This window comes from Vanessa atalanta, chromosome Z (genome assembly GCF_905147765.1).
Source record: "Vanessa atalanta chromosome Z, ilVanAtal1.2, whole genome shotgun sequence".
Taxonomy (NCBI): domain Eukaryota; kingdom Metazoa; phylum Arthropoda; class Insecta; order Lepidoptera; family Nymphalidae; genus Vanessa; species Vanessa atalanta.
The window spans coordinates 14,150,993-14,165,017 of NC_061902.1; the positions used below are offsets into that span (position 1 = coordinate 14,150,993).

The 14,025-nt window shown below is 32.4% G+C and overlaps 1 protein-coding gene across 15 annotated transcripts in view; it reads left to right on the forward strand.

The window, feature by feature from the left end:
- LOC125076197 (coiled-coil domain-containing protein AGAP005037) overlaps nucleotides 1-14,025 on the forward strand; it is a 212,572-nt gene that overhangs the window by 139,056 nt on the left and 59,491 nt on the right. For 14 of the 15 annotated variants that reach the window (XR_007120294.1, XM_047688242.1, XM_047688229.1 and 11 more), the window contains 6 exons: nucleotides 926-1,074; nucleotides 1,261-1,362; nucleotides 1,987-2,155; nucleotides 2,250-2,448; nucleotides 6,104-6,254; nucleotides 9,274-9,351. Coding sequence is in view for 14 of the 15 variants with exons in the window: in XM_047688242.1 (XP_047544198.1) it covers nucleotides 926-1,074; nucleotides 1,261-1,362; nucleotides 1,987-2,155; nucleotides 2,250-2,448; nucleotides 6,104-6,254; nucleotides 9,274-9,351 (848 nt within the window). In the remaining variant the exon portion in view is untranslated. The remainder of the gene's footprint in view (nucleotides 1-925; nucleotides 1,075-1,260; nucleotides 1,363-1,986; nucleotides 2,156-2,249; nucleotides 2,449-6,103; nucleotides 6,255-9,273; nucleotides 9,352-14,025) is intronic. The other variant, XM_047688236.1, reaches the window with a different exon arrangement.

Below are 14,025 nucleotides of genomic sequence, written 5' to 3' on the forward strand. Positions count from 1 at the left end.
TGAACCGTCCCCTCGTCAGTGTGAATTGTTTGAAATTAAACCGTGTTCATTGATTAAAATTTACTGTCCGTCTTAGTTAAATAATATGGACGTATATTAACTAATCGATAATCTAATAAATGCTGACCGCTGATGAATATTGGCAGTAATAATAATTAGACTTGCCGCGTCAAATACATAACCACGGTCACTAAACTGTTTGTTTCCTTGTGGTTATAATTACGGCGGCTCGCTCAACCTTCACGTCCTAATATAATAATTTCAAGCATTGTTGTTAAGTGATTAGTTATGTCATTATTGGTGATATATCGACGTTTATGATACACGGTGAGCTATCCGGGTGTATATTTTGACAATATTCATTTTACGAATAACTATAAAGTTTTTTTTTTTAAATAGAAGTTTAATTTTAGTGTAAGGCGAAACATTTGATAATACTTACGCTATAACAAGAAATACAAACAACTGACTGATATATCTTTAGTAATAATACTCGTATATATACACATATATACTTATTTTTGTATGAATTTTAATCACTAAGTTCCGACAGCAATTTCACTATTTTTCAAAGTTATGTCGAATTGTCACAAATATCGATAATATTTTTTAGATTTTGATTAAAAAATATCTTGTCACTATGGAAGGCCGTAAAGCGAGTTTTTATATTTTGATAATGGTTTTTGCATTATTACTTCAAGAATAAAGATGTAATTTTAAATAAGAGACGTATTTTACTCACTTAGAGTTCCATATTTATGTTGTTTTAAGACAATTAAGATCATTTGTAATAAAAATTAATTCATTACCGATATGGTAAATTCTACACTATATTTTATTCTAATAACTATTGTAAAAATATGTATATTAATAAGATTAATTAAAATCTAATTATATGTATATTCATTTCAATTACATCGAACAGGTGGACTATCAGACGGGGAAGCCAGCCGTGGACTTACACGTGGACGACCCTCTCGCCGAGACGACCCGAGGCGACACACTCTTGCAGGCAATCATAATATTTACATGCACCAACATCATCCAGGACATATCAGTACAATTGACATCGAGGTAAGTCTTCATTCATAGTTATAAAATAAACTTATAGTATCTTTTTTAATTTCAACCGATTGAGAAAAGTTCAGAAAGTTAACACTTCTATTTTTTTCTTAGTTAGTAATTTAAAATATATTTTTCTTAATTTAAATAACTTATGTTTAATTTATATACATATTATTTTATATAATAATACTTCAGCCACCCTGCGCTGCGGAGATGCCTACAATAAAACCAGAGTATTCAACTGTCACTAAATATCGCGACATGAAACAGAAATTTTTAGATCCTCGTTTGAGAAAGGTACAGACTTGTACATTCAACGCTAAATAACTAAAAAAACTAACATACAAATTTAAGTCAATGCTAATAGCAACTAACAAATCTCATTACCAATGCTGACATTAGAACCAATTCATTTCTTATTTCAATTATTATCGCAAAAAGTTTTAAATGTTATAAAATACAAAGCTACGCTACGTGCGTATTATTGTATTATTAATCTCATGTCTATTCCCTATCAAGAATTGCTTATAACATGCGTTAACTTGTGATAAAGTTTGATATGCGGTTTGGAAAAAAATGTACAGCGAGCGCGATGTGTCGGTTGTGTGTTATAATAAAACCAATTGTTCATTGCATTAAAATTACATTGCGGATAGTACGAGTGGAGAGTAGAGAGAGTTATCTAATTGGTGTATCTATGTAATTAACTTGTTTTTTTTATTGGTCATATCTATCATAGTATATCTATACAATTACACTATTATCCGTTTTTCGTAGCCTTATAATCCATATTAAAAAAAACAATACTTTGAGAATTCTGTATCCTTTAACAATACAACTCGTTTCTGTAACCGGAAATAAATTAAATTACTATTTTTAAGAACATCAAAGCATGTATGTGTACATCTGGTTTGGTTTCAGCCTCCTCTACCGCGTTATCCGCCGCCGAACAATGCCTTGCTTTTCGATGACGACCCCGGGGTCATGTCGGAAGTCGAGACTTCATCCACGGGGTTTCGCCGTGGTGGCAAGCAACGTTCTTCTCTCCCCGTCGTCCGAACACCTTCGAAAACACTCGAGAGGCCGCTCGGTGTGTATTCAAAGCTTATATAGTATAATCGCTTATTTAAGATCTGATCCTGTTTTGTTTAATAAAACTAAGAATCTGTCTTGTTTCTGTCCAGGTCTTGTATTCCTTCAGTACAGAAATGAGACAAAGCGAGCCTTGCTACCGAATGAAATAACTTCGATAGACACTGTAAAGGCACTATTTGTTCGAAGTTTTCCGAAGCAGCTCACAATGCAATATATGGACAGTGAAAACGTCAAAATTTATATTCATGAAAACACGAAAGATATGTTTTATGAACTGGAGGATGTAAGGTAAATATTACTGAAATCTTTAATTTCAACCCTTGCGTGTGACAAGAAAATAATATGTTTGTTTGGAACTTGCAATAATTCGTTTCAAAATTTCGCAACTTCTATGTATATAATATTTAAATCAACAGTAATTCAATTTCGTTTTTAAAATTTCATTGTATTTATAATTTAATTTTTAATTGGCGAGTGCTTATAAAATAGACCCTACGTTAATCGAGAGCCGAGATGGCCCAGTGGTTAGAACGCGTGCATCTTAACCGATGTTTTCTGGTTCAAACCCAAGCAGGCACCACTGAAATTTCATGTGCTTAATTTGTGTTTATAATTCATCTCGTGCTCGGCGGTGAAGGAAAACATCGTGAGGAAACCTGCATGTGTCTAATTTCAACGAAATTCAGCCACATGTGTATTCCGCCAACCCGCATTGGAGCAGCGTGGTGGAATATGCTCCAAAACCTTCTCCTCAGAGGGAGAGGAGGCCTTTATCCCAGCAGTAGGACATTTACGGGCTGCTTAATAATAATATAAAAAAACGTTAATCGATAACGGTTTCATCTCAATAAATACCACTTACACAAAACATTGTGGTACAATCTAAATCACAAAGCTTTTTTTAATAAACGTATATGTGCGATAAAAGGATCGAATACCTGAACATTTGCGTTCGGTTTTTCTCAAATACCAAAAAGCGTTGAACGGTACCGAGAGCAATGTCAGCTTAATTGAAATATCCCACCGATATTAAAAAAGCGCGTATACTTTCATTTTGTAATAAAGTTCAATCCATATGTATAACCATGTAACGACCATTTGTTTTGTTTTAACGCTTAATCGCGAATCGCTATTCGAAATAATTTCAAGAATTCCAAACATAATATAAAGGTATCGTATAAATGTGTTTATTAGAGGAAAGAACTTTTGCGGTACACTCAGTTGACTTTATTTACGCGTTAAAGCCATGTAAAATGGTAATAACATAATCAAAAGATTTTCCGGAATATTAATTGCGACTCGCATGAAAAAGTGCTACAACGGTACTACGCCGGGGTTACGAGTAACCATCGATATATTTGCTTTCTTTGCTCTCTTTTAACTTCAACTTGTAAATCAATAAGAACGTTTCATAATCATTGAAAGACATCAAAATAATATTTTTGATGATTTTATTTTTAATGATAAATTCGTTGATATTTTTCATATTTATTTAACAACAAGATTTGATTGAAAATTACAATAAATAAATTTAATTATATCCTACTACTGTCCAAAATCGATATTTCATATTAAATAATAATTCAAGATATTAGTTCACCACGCTCCTCCATCGTACCGTAGTGTATATAAATGCGGTCGAAATTCGTCGACAGATACGCACGGTGATACCCCTTGCACAGATTATAGATGAATTGTAAACACAAATAAATCAGATGATAACTCATCGGTGCTCCTACGATATTAACGCGCATAGTAATTCTGAACAAAGTATATCTATATTAGCAGCCTATAAATTTCCCACAGCTGGGCTAAGGCCTCTTCTCCCTTTGAGGAGAAGGTTTGGAGCATATTCCACCACGCGGCTCCAATGGGTATCTATATAAAAATACTTTTAAAATAATAAAACATGTACCACATATTTAAATTAAATATACTCAAAATTACTCAAAATTAATTTATTATAATAAACATAAATTCTGAATTAAAAAAAACGCTATTAAAATTTACGGGCAATCACTCGATTATCGTAGAATTCACCTCGGAATAATTTCAGACAAAGTTATAAAAAAACAAGTTATTTTCCACGTATATTTCAGATATTTTACAAATAAGCCTTAGAAAAACCATATTTAGCTATGAAACATTTACATAGCTTAAAACATGGGAAAATGTGTTATTTAATTATGACAAGGTAAAATGTGGGAGGTCCCGCCCTTGCGCTGTAGTCGAAAGGCCCACGCGGAACAGTATTACTTCAGATTCTCGTGACGCTACAACTCTCAGGCTGGATTCGCGCGGTAAAACTTTTTGGCTCTGTGTGAGTTGTTTCAACTTGCCAACCAAGATGAAACGTAAAGAGGGTATAGTTCATATACACGACGAACGTTGCCCGTAAGTTTTACACTAATTTAAAATTATTATATATACATTTTTGTAAATAAAATCAAAAATTTACTGTCCTAATATAGTAAAATATTGAATTGATTAGGATGTTTTTATCAAAATTATTTTGTAAAGTGATTAAATAATTGAAACTGATGGCTAAAAAAGTGCTTAAAAAGTTTTTCAACGGCGTATCAGTTAAAATATTTTTTTACCCTAAAACTAAATATTTAATTTTAGTTTTGAGTAACTTTAATATCTCTAATATTGCTTTACATTTCGCAGTACCATTTATTGAGTGACTATACCCTTAAATTTATTTATTTTAACTTTTAATGACACTTTTAAGTAATTTTTATGCTTTGAAGTTCTGTGGCTATCCGCTTTTACCGGCGTGGACTTTTGTACGTTATTCTCAACTCTATATTAAAAATATTATATTAATATTTAATTTTTACTTTATAAATACGCACTTCTGTTTTAAATGTTATAATTGTTATGAAAAAGTTCTAACCGCTCTAACTCGCAGTACTAACTTCTCGGTGTTAAAGCTATTACTCCGTAAGGTTTTAACAATACGATATGAATAAAAATACTTATATTGTATGTAAGTTCTGAAACTAGAAACTATTTTGCGTCCATCCGGTAAAAATATGCTCTATAAGTACTAAATAAAATTCGTGGATTTGTTTTGAAAGACATAAAAATATATATATATATTTATATATGTAAATAAACGTTATAGTAGCAATATTTAATGCGAAATGAACGCGGTTGATTAAATTTTAATGAGAAATTTACAGATGTATAAATTAGATTTCAATTTATCCTCCAGTCTCAGTAGAATTTTTTGAGTGTCGTTAATTAAATACGTAATTCTATCGAATGCATACCGTCACTTCAGCGTGGCCACTTGTGTCCCCTCTGCTCTCGTGTGCACTCGACAACCCACGCTCCATATCCTTAAAAACGCTAGAACACAGATATCGTATGTTCAAAATATGCGGTCCAGTATTCAAAAAAAAAATAAACTACGACCCAAAATACGTTTGTTTTTATTTTATTCTATGATACATCTTGTGTATGGTCAATCCTTTATTCAGACTTTTTCTATTTTAACGAGTTATTTTCAGAAATTATTACGTTGTTTCTTTTTATTCTGCCAATTTCGTCACCGTCATTAATTAACCACAGATATCTATACTAAAACCTCTTCGTTCGTCTCAATATAGTGAACGACAAACTCAACCTCGAACTTTAAATTTAAAACAAAAAAATATATTTAATAACTCTTGGTTATTAAACGAAAACTTTTGTCGAGTGGACTAGCTCGAATGCTTTTAAGTGTGAGTTCGATTCGAAAATCATGCCCTAGAGTTTCTATTCATTTGTCATAATAACATGAAGTTTAGTTGGAGGGAGATATAAGCTAGATCGAGATTCACCTTGCATTTGTGTTATCTTGTCACGCGTCTTAAATTTATAACTCATTATTACATTTAAGTTTTAATGTAAATTTGATTATTATTCAGTTTTGATAGTAAATGCCTTTTCGCAGGGCCCATCTAAGGGATATTCGTGACCGTTCAGTTCTGCGGCTTTTCGAAGCGACAGACATCGGTGGCGGTACGTTCCCGGGGGCGATGGGCGTCGGGTCGGTTCCCATGCCGACGGGGAGCTCAAGCTGCTCTTCATCTACATGGGACCCTGTAAGTATTCATCAATCATTATCATTATTTTAGCGTAATCAATTCTTAATACTTCAACATCGCTGCTACAACGTTGTGTATGGATTTTCGGGATTGTAACCTTAATTCATAAAGGTTAATAATATTTACATTAACAATTAGTGTGTAATGGAAACATATGAAATTAATATTGCAACAGATAAATTTTTTGACTGTTATGATAGCAACAAATAAAAAGGTGTGACTGCTCTTTGCTACATTTAATGATATAATTATCATATTCATTGGTTTTCGACTTTGTTTTAAAATGAGACGATTTGACCGAAGTCGGCCATGTTCTGCATTTGTGCACATCATTTCCGTGAATAGCTGATCCAACTCCTGAGTCGCCGTTCGTTCGTTGTTCCTCTCAAGTTCGAGATTATATTATGTGGTTCAAAATCCTCTTTGCGTTATTTTGGTTTCATGATAGGCTTTGCAAGGTGCATTATCAATCTTCCGCCCAGATAGGATACCAATAATAATAGGATTAGACAAATGCTGTCAAAACGCGATTATATTTACAAGCTTTTTGTGGTACCCATTAGGGTACATTTTTTGATTATAATTATGGAATAATTCTATAGTTTGTTCCAACCACAAGAGGACAAAAGACCAAAGATTTGACATCGAATTGAAGCAACATAATTGATCAACAGCTTGAATATTCTACGATTTTCAGTATGGGTTTCCGAAAAAATGACGTTTTGAACGATAACGGACGTCGACAAAGTTTTTATTCGAACTTTGGACGTAAACTTAAAATGCATATAGGTAGTTGAGAGGAATAGTAATGTATTATAAATTAAAATATTTTAACCCAGTAATCTGGGGCGCTGTGGAATACGCTCCAAACCTTCTCCACAAAGGGGGAAGAGGCCTTTGAACAGCAGTGGGACATTAACCGTCTGTTAATTTGTTTTTTACAAATCAAGAACTGTTAGTTATATAATGTAATAATAAGTTTGTAGCTTTGCTATTAGCAATTCGTATGGAGGAATCTAAGATTTGTATGTCAGAATTCCTTCTTCAATTGTAAGAATATGCATGACTTTTTACGATATGGTATGAAAGTCAATAAGGAATTGTAGAAGGGTAAAGAAACCTTATTGTTCAAAACAAAGGTATAATAATAGCATCTATTGATGTCATACTTTTAGTTTTAATTATTATTGTATAAGTGTATTAACGTTGTGTTCGTTTTGACCTTTTAAGATAAAAATATCAAATTTGCATACTTTCCATCGGCTAAGTAAACATCGGAAAATAAGCATGAAATATTTTGAGACTATATTTTCATTGAAATATTTGTTAACATAATTATCTATCTCGTTTGATTTAAACGTCGTTTTCTACAGCTTTGAAATATCTTCCGAGGTTTTATATACGGGTTCGATTCTCGGCCGAATCGATGTGGAAAAAGTTGACTAGTTTTCTTTGTTGTCTTGGGTCTGGGTGTTTGTGGCACCGTCGTAACTCTGATTTTCAATAACACAAGAGTTTTAGCTACTTACATTGTAATCAGAGCAATGTATTGGATGTTGTCGAATATTTATTTATTTATTTATTATGACATCGGGTTCAATTATTGCTTTGCTCAATTATTGCTTTGCTGTGTTTGATGGTTATGATTACTTTTTCAACGACTTCTTCACCCTCGGCCCGTAGGTGAAACTTGCCAACCGTGCGACAGATACAAGATGCTTCAGTGTATACATTCTGTATTCCCCAGTCATATAACCCGGACGTTTTAGTATATAAAAGATTTAGTTGACTTTATTTTTGATATACAGCTAAGACCGTTATAATAAAACTTGATTAAGATTCATTAATAGTAACTTTGAAGTCGGAGACGTTTGGTATTAAATTTAATAAAGTTCGTATCCTTAATCAAATGATTTTAATATTTTTTAACAAAATAGATTTTTACGACAATTCCAATTCGGGAATCATTCCTTGCTCATTCCGTCATGTATTGTACATCGTCATGTATTTTAGGACTTTTATAATATTTATAAGGACTTAGTTAAGGGGCAATAAAGCAAGATATTATACATTTAATGAAGTTTTTTGCACTCGTACTCCGAGGTCCAAGTATTTCAACTACAAATGGGTCAAAGACGCAATTTCACTTCAGCTTCGGCCGCGGCGGCTGCGACTCTTAACACTGTTTCCTTTATATGAGATGAGGCCAAAATAATTTCTTATCTCCATCATTGATCAAAAAAAAAAATTGCGTGGCTGGGGGATCAGCTTAAGAGAATAAGGAAAGGGATTTGTTACTTATTTCTGGTAACGGCTTTTGCTCATTCGATTCGGGCATTTAGAAAGAACTATCTACGTTTAATGTTCAAATGACTACTGGTGACTCGTTAGCTTCGATTTTAATCTACAGTTTTGAATGATTGGTCGGGAAAACAAAAAAAATATTGGTTGTTCTTTCCAGAAGTTATCAGTCACAGTCAAGACTTTAGGAAGTTAGAATCATGTGCTCCCGAAAGTATCTTTCTAGCCTCAGCTTGTTGCATTAGTTGCCATCAGTAACTGTTTATTAGAATGAGAGAATAGAAGCTGCCACTTCTATTTACGAATACACTTATATCCAAAATTCCGGGCGTAGCTGATTAAATTCCATTGACAATGGCCTCTGTTGCATTTGAAAGAAATTCATCATATTTTGTTATATCTCACCTGGTGGCTGGATGGTTTTTTTCATTTTTTGGCCCAGGGGATCGGAATTGCGATCTAACGGGGAAATGCTGCTAGCATTATTGTCACGATCCCACGCGGCTATGATTTATACAGTAACTGTTTTTAGTTCTTATTTGTATATAGTTAAGGCCTTGATGTACAAACTATATAATATTATTTTTCTTCTAATTAACAAAACTGACTTTAGAGATAAAGTATATATTATAAAAAAAGAAGTAATCTCTCGACAATTTACTTGTAATGTACTAATACCATTAAATTTATATTATATAGCCTTTTTCGTTTATAGGAACAGAACTACTTCAGTGAGCCTGAGATCGACTCCGATTATCACTCACAGTCTCAGCACGTGCACAATAAAAATAAGGTAAGTTTAATTAACAAATGACTATCGTTAGTATGTAAGATTTCAACACAAATTAATTAAAATAACTATTCCATTTTTCAAGCATAACTGTACGAATACGTTTTTATGAGGAAGTATTAGATCCTTAACTATGACATTGACATTATTTGGTAAAAATTAACATGGAAAATAATTAGTTTAATTAAGAAAAGTATTGCCTGCTGCTGTCGATGCACTTTTGCCATTTTTATGGAAGTTCATTGACACCTCTGCTATAGAAATCCTCCGGTACGGAAATCGACGAACTTTCTAAAGGCGTTTTTCATCGCCTCGTCGGTTTTAATTTTTTTCCACAATGAAAGGATTTCCAAACTCCAAACAAAATAGAAAACTTTTTGAGCGAGGTCTGATCATTTTGGTGGATGATGGAGAGTCGTATGTCCTGTTGTTTTGGAAGGATCTCTTATGCGGTATGTGAACGAAAGTTGTCGGACAGAAGTAGACTGGACCAATTGATAAGTCTCAGTTCCTTAACAGCGAGTTCGACCATTTTCATTTGTAATCCTTCACACAATATCACTGTAGTAGTGATTGTACCATGTCTCAACAAGCATTTATAATTGTGAACAATAACGATACAGATCCATCATGCACTCACATGTAGTTCCTTAACACATAATTTTCGTTAGGGATGTGGTTTTGCTGTCTCAATTGTGTTCGGCTAACTTTTTTGATCATCATTGAAGATCCACTTTTCATCACAAGATAAGGCGGGTTTTAACGCGTAGTTGTATTTATTCACCGGGTTTATATGGTATACAATTTTCAACTTTTTAACTTTCTCATTTGACGTAATTGAATTAATACCATTGAAGGGTGCTGCTAATTCTGCAATGGCTTAAGATAAATCCGCTCCCACTGTGGCTTTCAATTAATTCTTATTGAATTTCGTCCCCGGTCGGCCACGAGAATTAATATTGAAATTCCAGGACGGAAGCAATTGAACCAAAAACTTACCATGTCTTCACTTGCGGCAACTGTTGTATACACGTCGTTGGTGTTGTTAATAGGTTATGTTTGTTCTACATTGATAACACGAGGGAACTCTAAAATGAAATGCGACTTCGAATATTTCGTAAACATATCAAAATAAAAAAAAAAATCTAACGTCGAGAAAACATGAACTACTGAGGTTAAAAAGAAATAGCATAGCATTTATGAAATTATTTGAAATATAATATTCTTAGTAGAATGATAGATATTGAGTTTCACACTAAGCAGTAATCAAAATCAGCAATTTTGTAAGTAAGGATTTAATATCGAGTAGTATTGACGTCCAGGCAGATTATAATTTATAAATTTAATTATATTTATTTGACATCATTTTGTTTAAATTTTAAATATTGGTAAACAGTCACTACAGAGTTTACAGCCGGTTCTTTTTGGTAGAATCTACTATATTCCGAACCGTTGGAAGTTTAAGTGCTTGTAAAAGCCTACTGCAATAAAGTCTATTTTGATTGATTTTAAAATGAATGCGTAATTTATTATATTAATTATGACTATCTTTTTATCAAATCGTAAGTAAAATCGAAATGAATGCGATTAATTAATTTATAACATTCTCACAAATTAATTTTCATAAAAATTAAAAGTATATAAAATATTTCTGTACCACTTTATAAAAAAACTCTAGTTGGTTTTACTTAAAGGATTCCTCGGCTTAAATTATTAATTTATATCATAATTAAAATGCTACTAACATCTAATATTATTACTCAGAAGACGCTATTCAATAAATATTTAGCCACTATAAATATTTTATGCTTGGAACTTGGAACAAAGGCTTTTAGAAATTAGAAAACCCTTTTAGAAATATAAGAAAATAGCACACGTTGAAATGTAAAGATTTTTATACTCTCAGATTAGCTTGTATGCATAATGTATCTAGGTAGCAGAATCCAGATCTTCAGCAACAGCAAGCAACATTGCTATCGAATAGCAGATCAATAATCAGGTAATTTTTAAAATTAGGTCGTTAATTAATACTATACGTAATATAGGTACGGCATGGTGCCGTAATGCGTTTTTAAATTTAAATATTTTCCGTGCTCAAATTTATACTCATTTTCATCGTGATCAATTAAACGCCACAGACGTCGATGATCCGCAGACCTGTCTAGTGGTTAATATAAAAACCTTATCCACGGCAAAATATGTACATCTATATGACAGCTTTAATGGTGACAACGTATATTATTTCAAAATAATATACAAACATCCACAACTTATACATGATTTATATGATATGCCCGTAAGCAGCGGATTGTGATTGGCTGAATTTTAAAGACAACAAAAAATATTTTAAAAACACAATTCTATAAAAATAATAATATCAATATTTAAAACATAATTCGACATATGCTATATTTATACGTGTTTAGCCTGAAATAATAGATTTATATAGGGTACAGAACCAACGTCTGAGGAATAAATTCAAGCAGATTTTCCTTGCCAGCTAGTAAGTACAGGGAGCTCGTCTCTAGCCCTAAGGGATTGCATTTCGCCGAATTATATTGTATTCATGCTTTAAGAAATATATTTCTAGTCTGTCCATACGAGCTAGTCCAGACTAGTCATTCTTGAATCACTAAATCCTACCTATTATAAATTAAAGGCAACCTAAGTACAAAACCTAAACTTAAACACATTGGCAATATTAACACTAACTTATAGCCTAACCGATATTGTTATGGCTTGCAAAGTGCCAATAAAAATAACTAACAGCTAAATATTAAGGGATTCTTTATCGTACTGTCAATGTTTACAAGTTGGTATTACAGTATTGTAAAAAACAATCTAGGAGATTATAACTTGCTAGAGGCGTATTTATATAAAGAATATAAAAATAACTTAACGAGATAAGTAATATTACGCCTGTAATTACGTTTGGCCGTTTGTGTGTAGGATTGTTAAAGTAAATGAAATTTCCTTTGAAGTTGGTTACCCGCCTAGTCTAAAATATAATTTAGAAATAATTTTATAAATTATAGATAATGAAAATATTTTATGAACCTGTCTGAATAACAAACCAAACTTAAATATATATAAATAACGTATTTAGTTATGTCAAGCCATCGGCTCTCCAATCCGATCTCACTATGATAATTTTATTAAGCGTACTTTTCTTACCTAATTTGTTAAAGTAAGGGATTTTCAAATTTAAAATCCACTAAGTATTAGGTACCTATCAATTTATTTGAGTACATATCGCTACTTGCTACCTCTTCATAGTTTTCCCTCTAATTCAGGAAAACTTAAAGTAAAAGGTTTTTTTTTTCATATTAACATTTTGTATTGGGATTATTTGGTTGATATTTTTGATGTTTTAAGAAAATGCGCGAATGAAACGATATAATTTGAAAACATCTCGACCTAAATATAAATTAGATTATTGCATAGAAAAATAAATATCTTGCAAGTATGAAAATATTTACTAACCTGTGACGAGATTGGCGCAAATACCTATGTAATAAACAAAAGGATGCAGCTTTGATATGACGTAATACTAGTACAGGAAAGGCCGCACAATATCCGACGATGTGGCACCGCCACCCTTTATTACTTAAAGTTCACTTACTTTTATCACTTTATTTGGTCTTTTTTGTTCATTGTCCAAAGCTACAAGTATAAAGCATACAAAAAATAAAAATTGAAGCGTATTTTGAAAAATATGAACGAATACTTTCTCAAAACTAGAGGCCACAAATGTGAATATATAGTCAAAGTATAGATAATTCTCCCATTCACCCAGTAAAATTTAGTAAACTGTTATGTAAAACCACAGAAATTTACAAATATTAAATTTGTAAACGATGATTATTTGTTCTGAATAATTTTCGTAATTTACTTTATACAATTAAAATTATACAATCGCTACTCTTTTTCTATGTTTAAACTTTTTAGTCATCCTTACGCGTAAGCGCATAACATTGCTCTCCTAACGTTAAAAGGCGTTGCGTGTGCATTATTTGCGAACGAACCGCTTCGCTCGTGGAATGTACGTCACACAAGTTAACTAGTTTACCGAATGTTTTTTAGAGAGTCTTATGAATAATTTAGTTTTAATTATATAAATGTTTTACCACAAAAACTCCAAATCCGATCCCATTTACTCAAACACTCAATGATTTCTTACGTTCCATCACACGTAGTTCATGCACAAGTATGTGGGAGAGGGAGCGTGAAATAGCTCCAATTACGTCGCATTTTCGAAATAATTAAAAGACAAGCACCTTAAAATTGGCAGGTTATTACAATTAAAATCAATATCATATTTAAAAACTATTAAAAGTTATAAGTGGCACCTTCTCTACGTAATAGTACCCTACAACAGATTTTAGTGGCCGATCATTTGGCCCCACTACAGTTTCGTAATTATTTATTACGTAATTATAGAAATAACATTTGTGGGCAACTGTAGCTATAATCAGACACTACTGAATGATCATTATGCATGTTAAATAATGCATAATTAATATCAGTACTGCTGTCGTGGGCGCTGCCCCCACGCAACACGACGTGACTCTTATCAGCAGGTATTTTAAAGAACACTTAACAGTACCGCACTTGATTGATTACAAATTAACTGCTTCAAGGTGGCTTCTGATATATAGGTATACCTTTTATATTTCA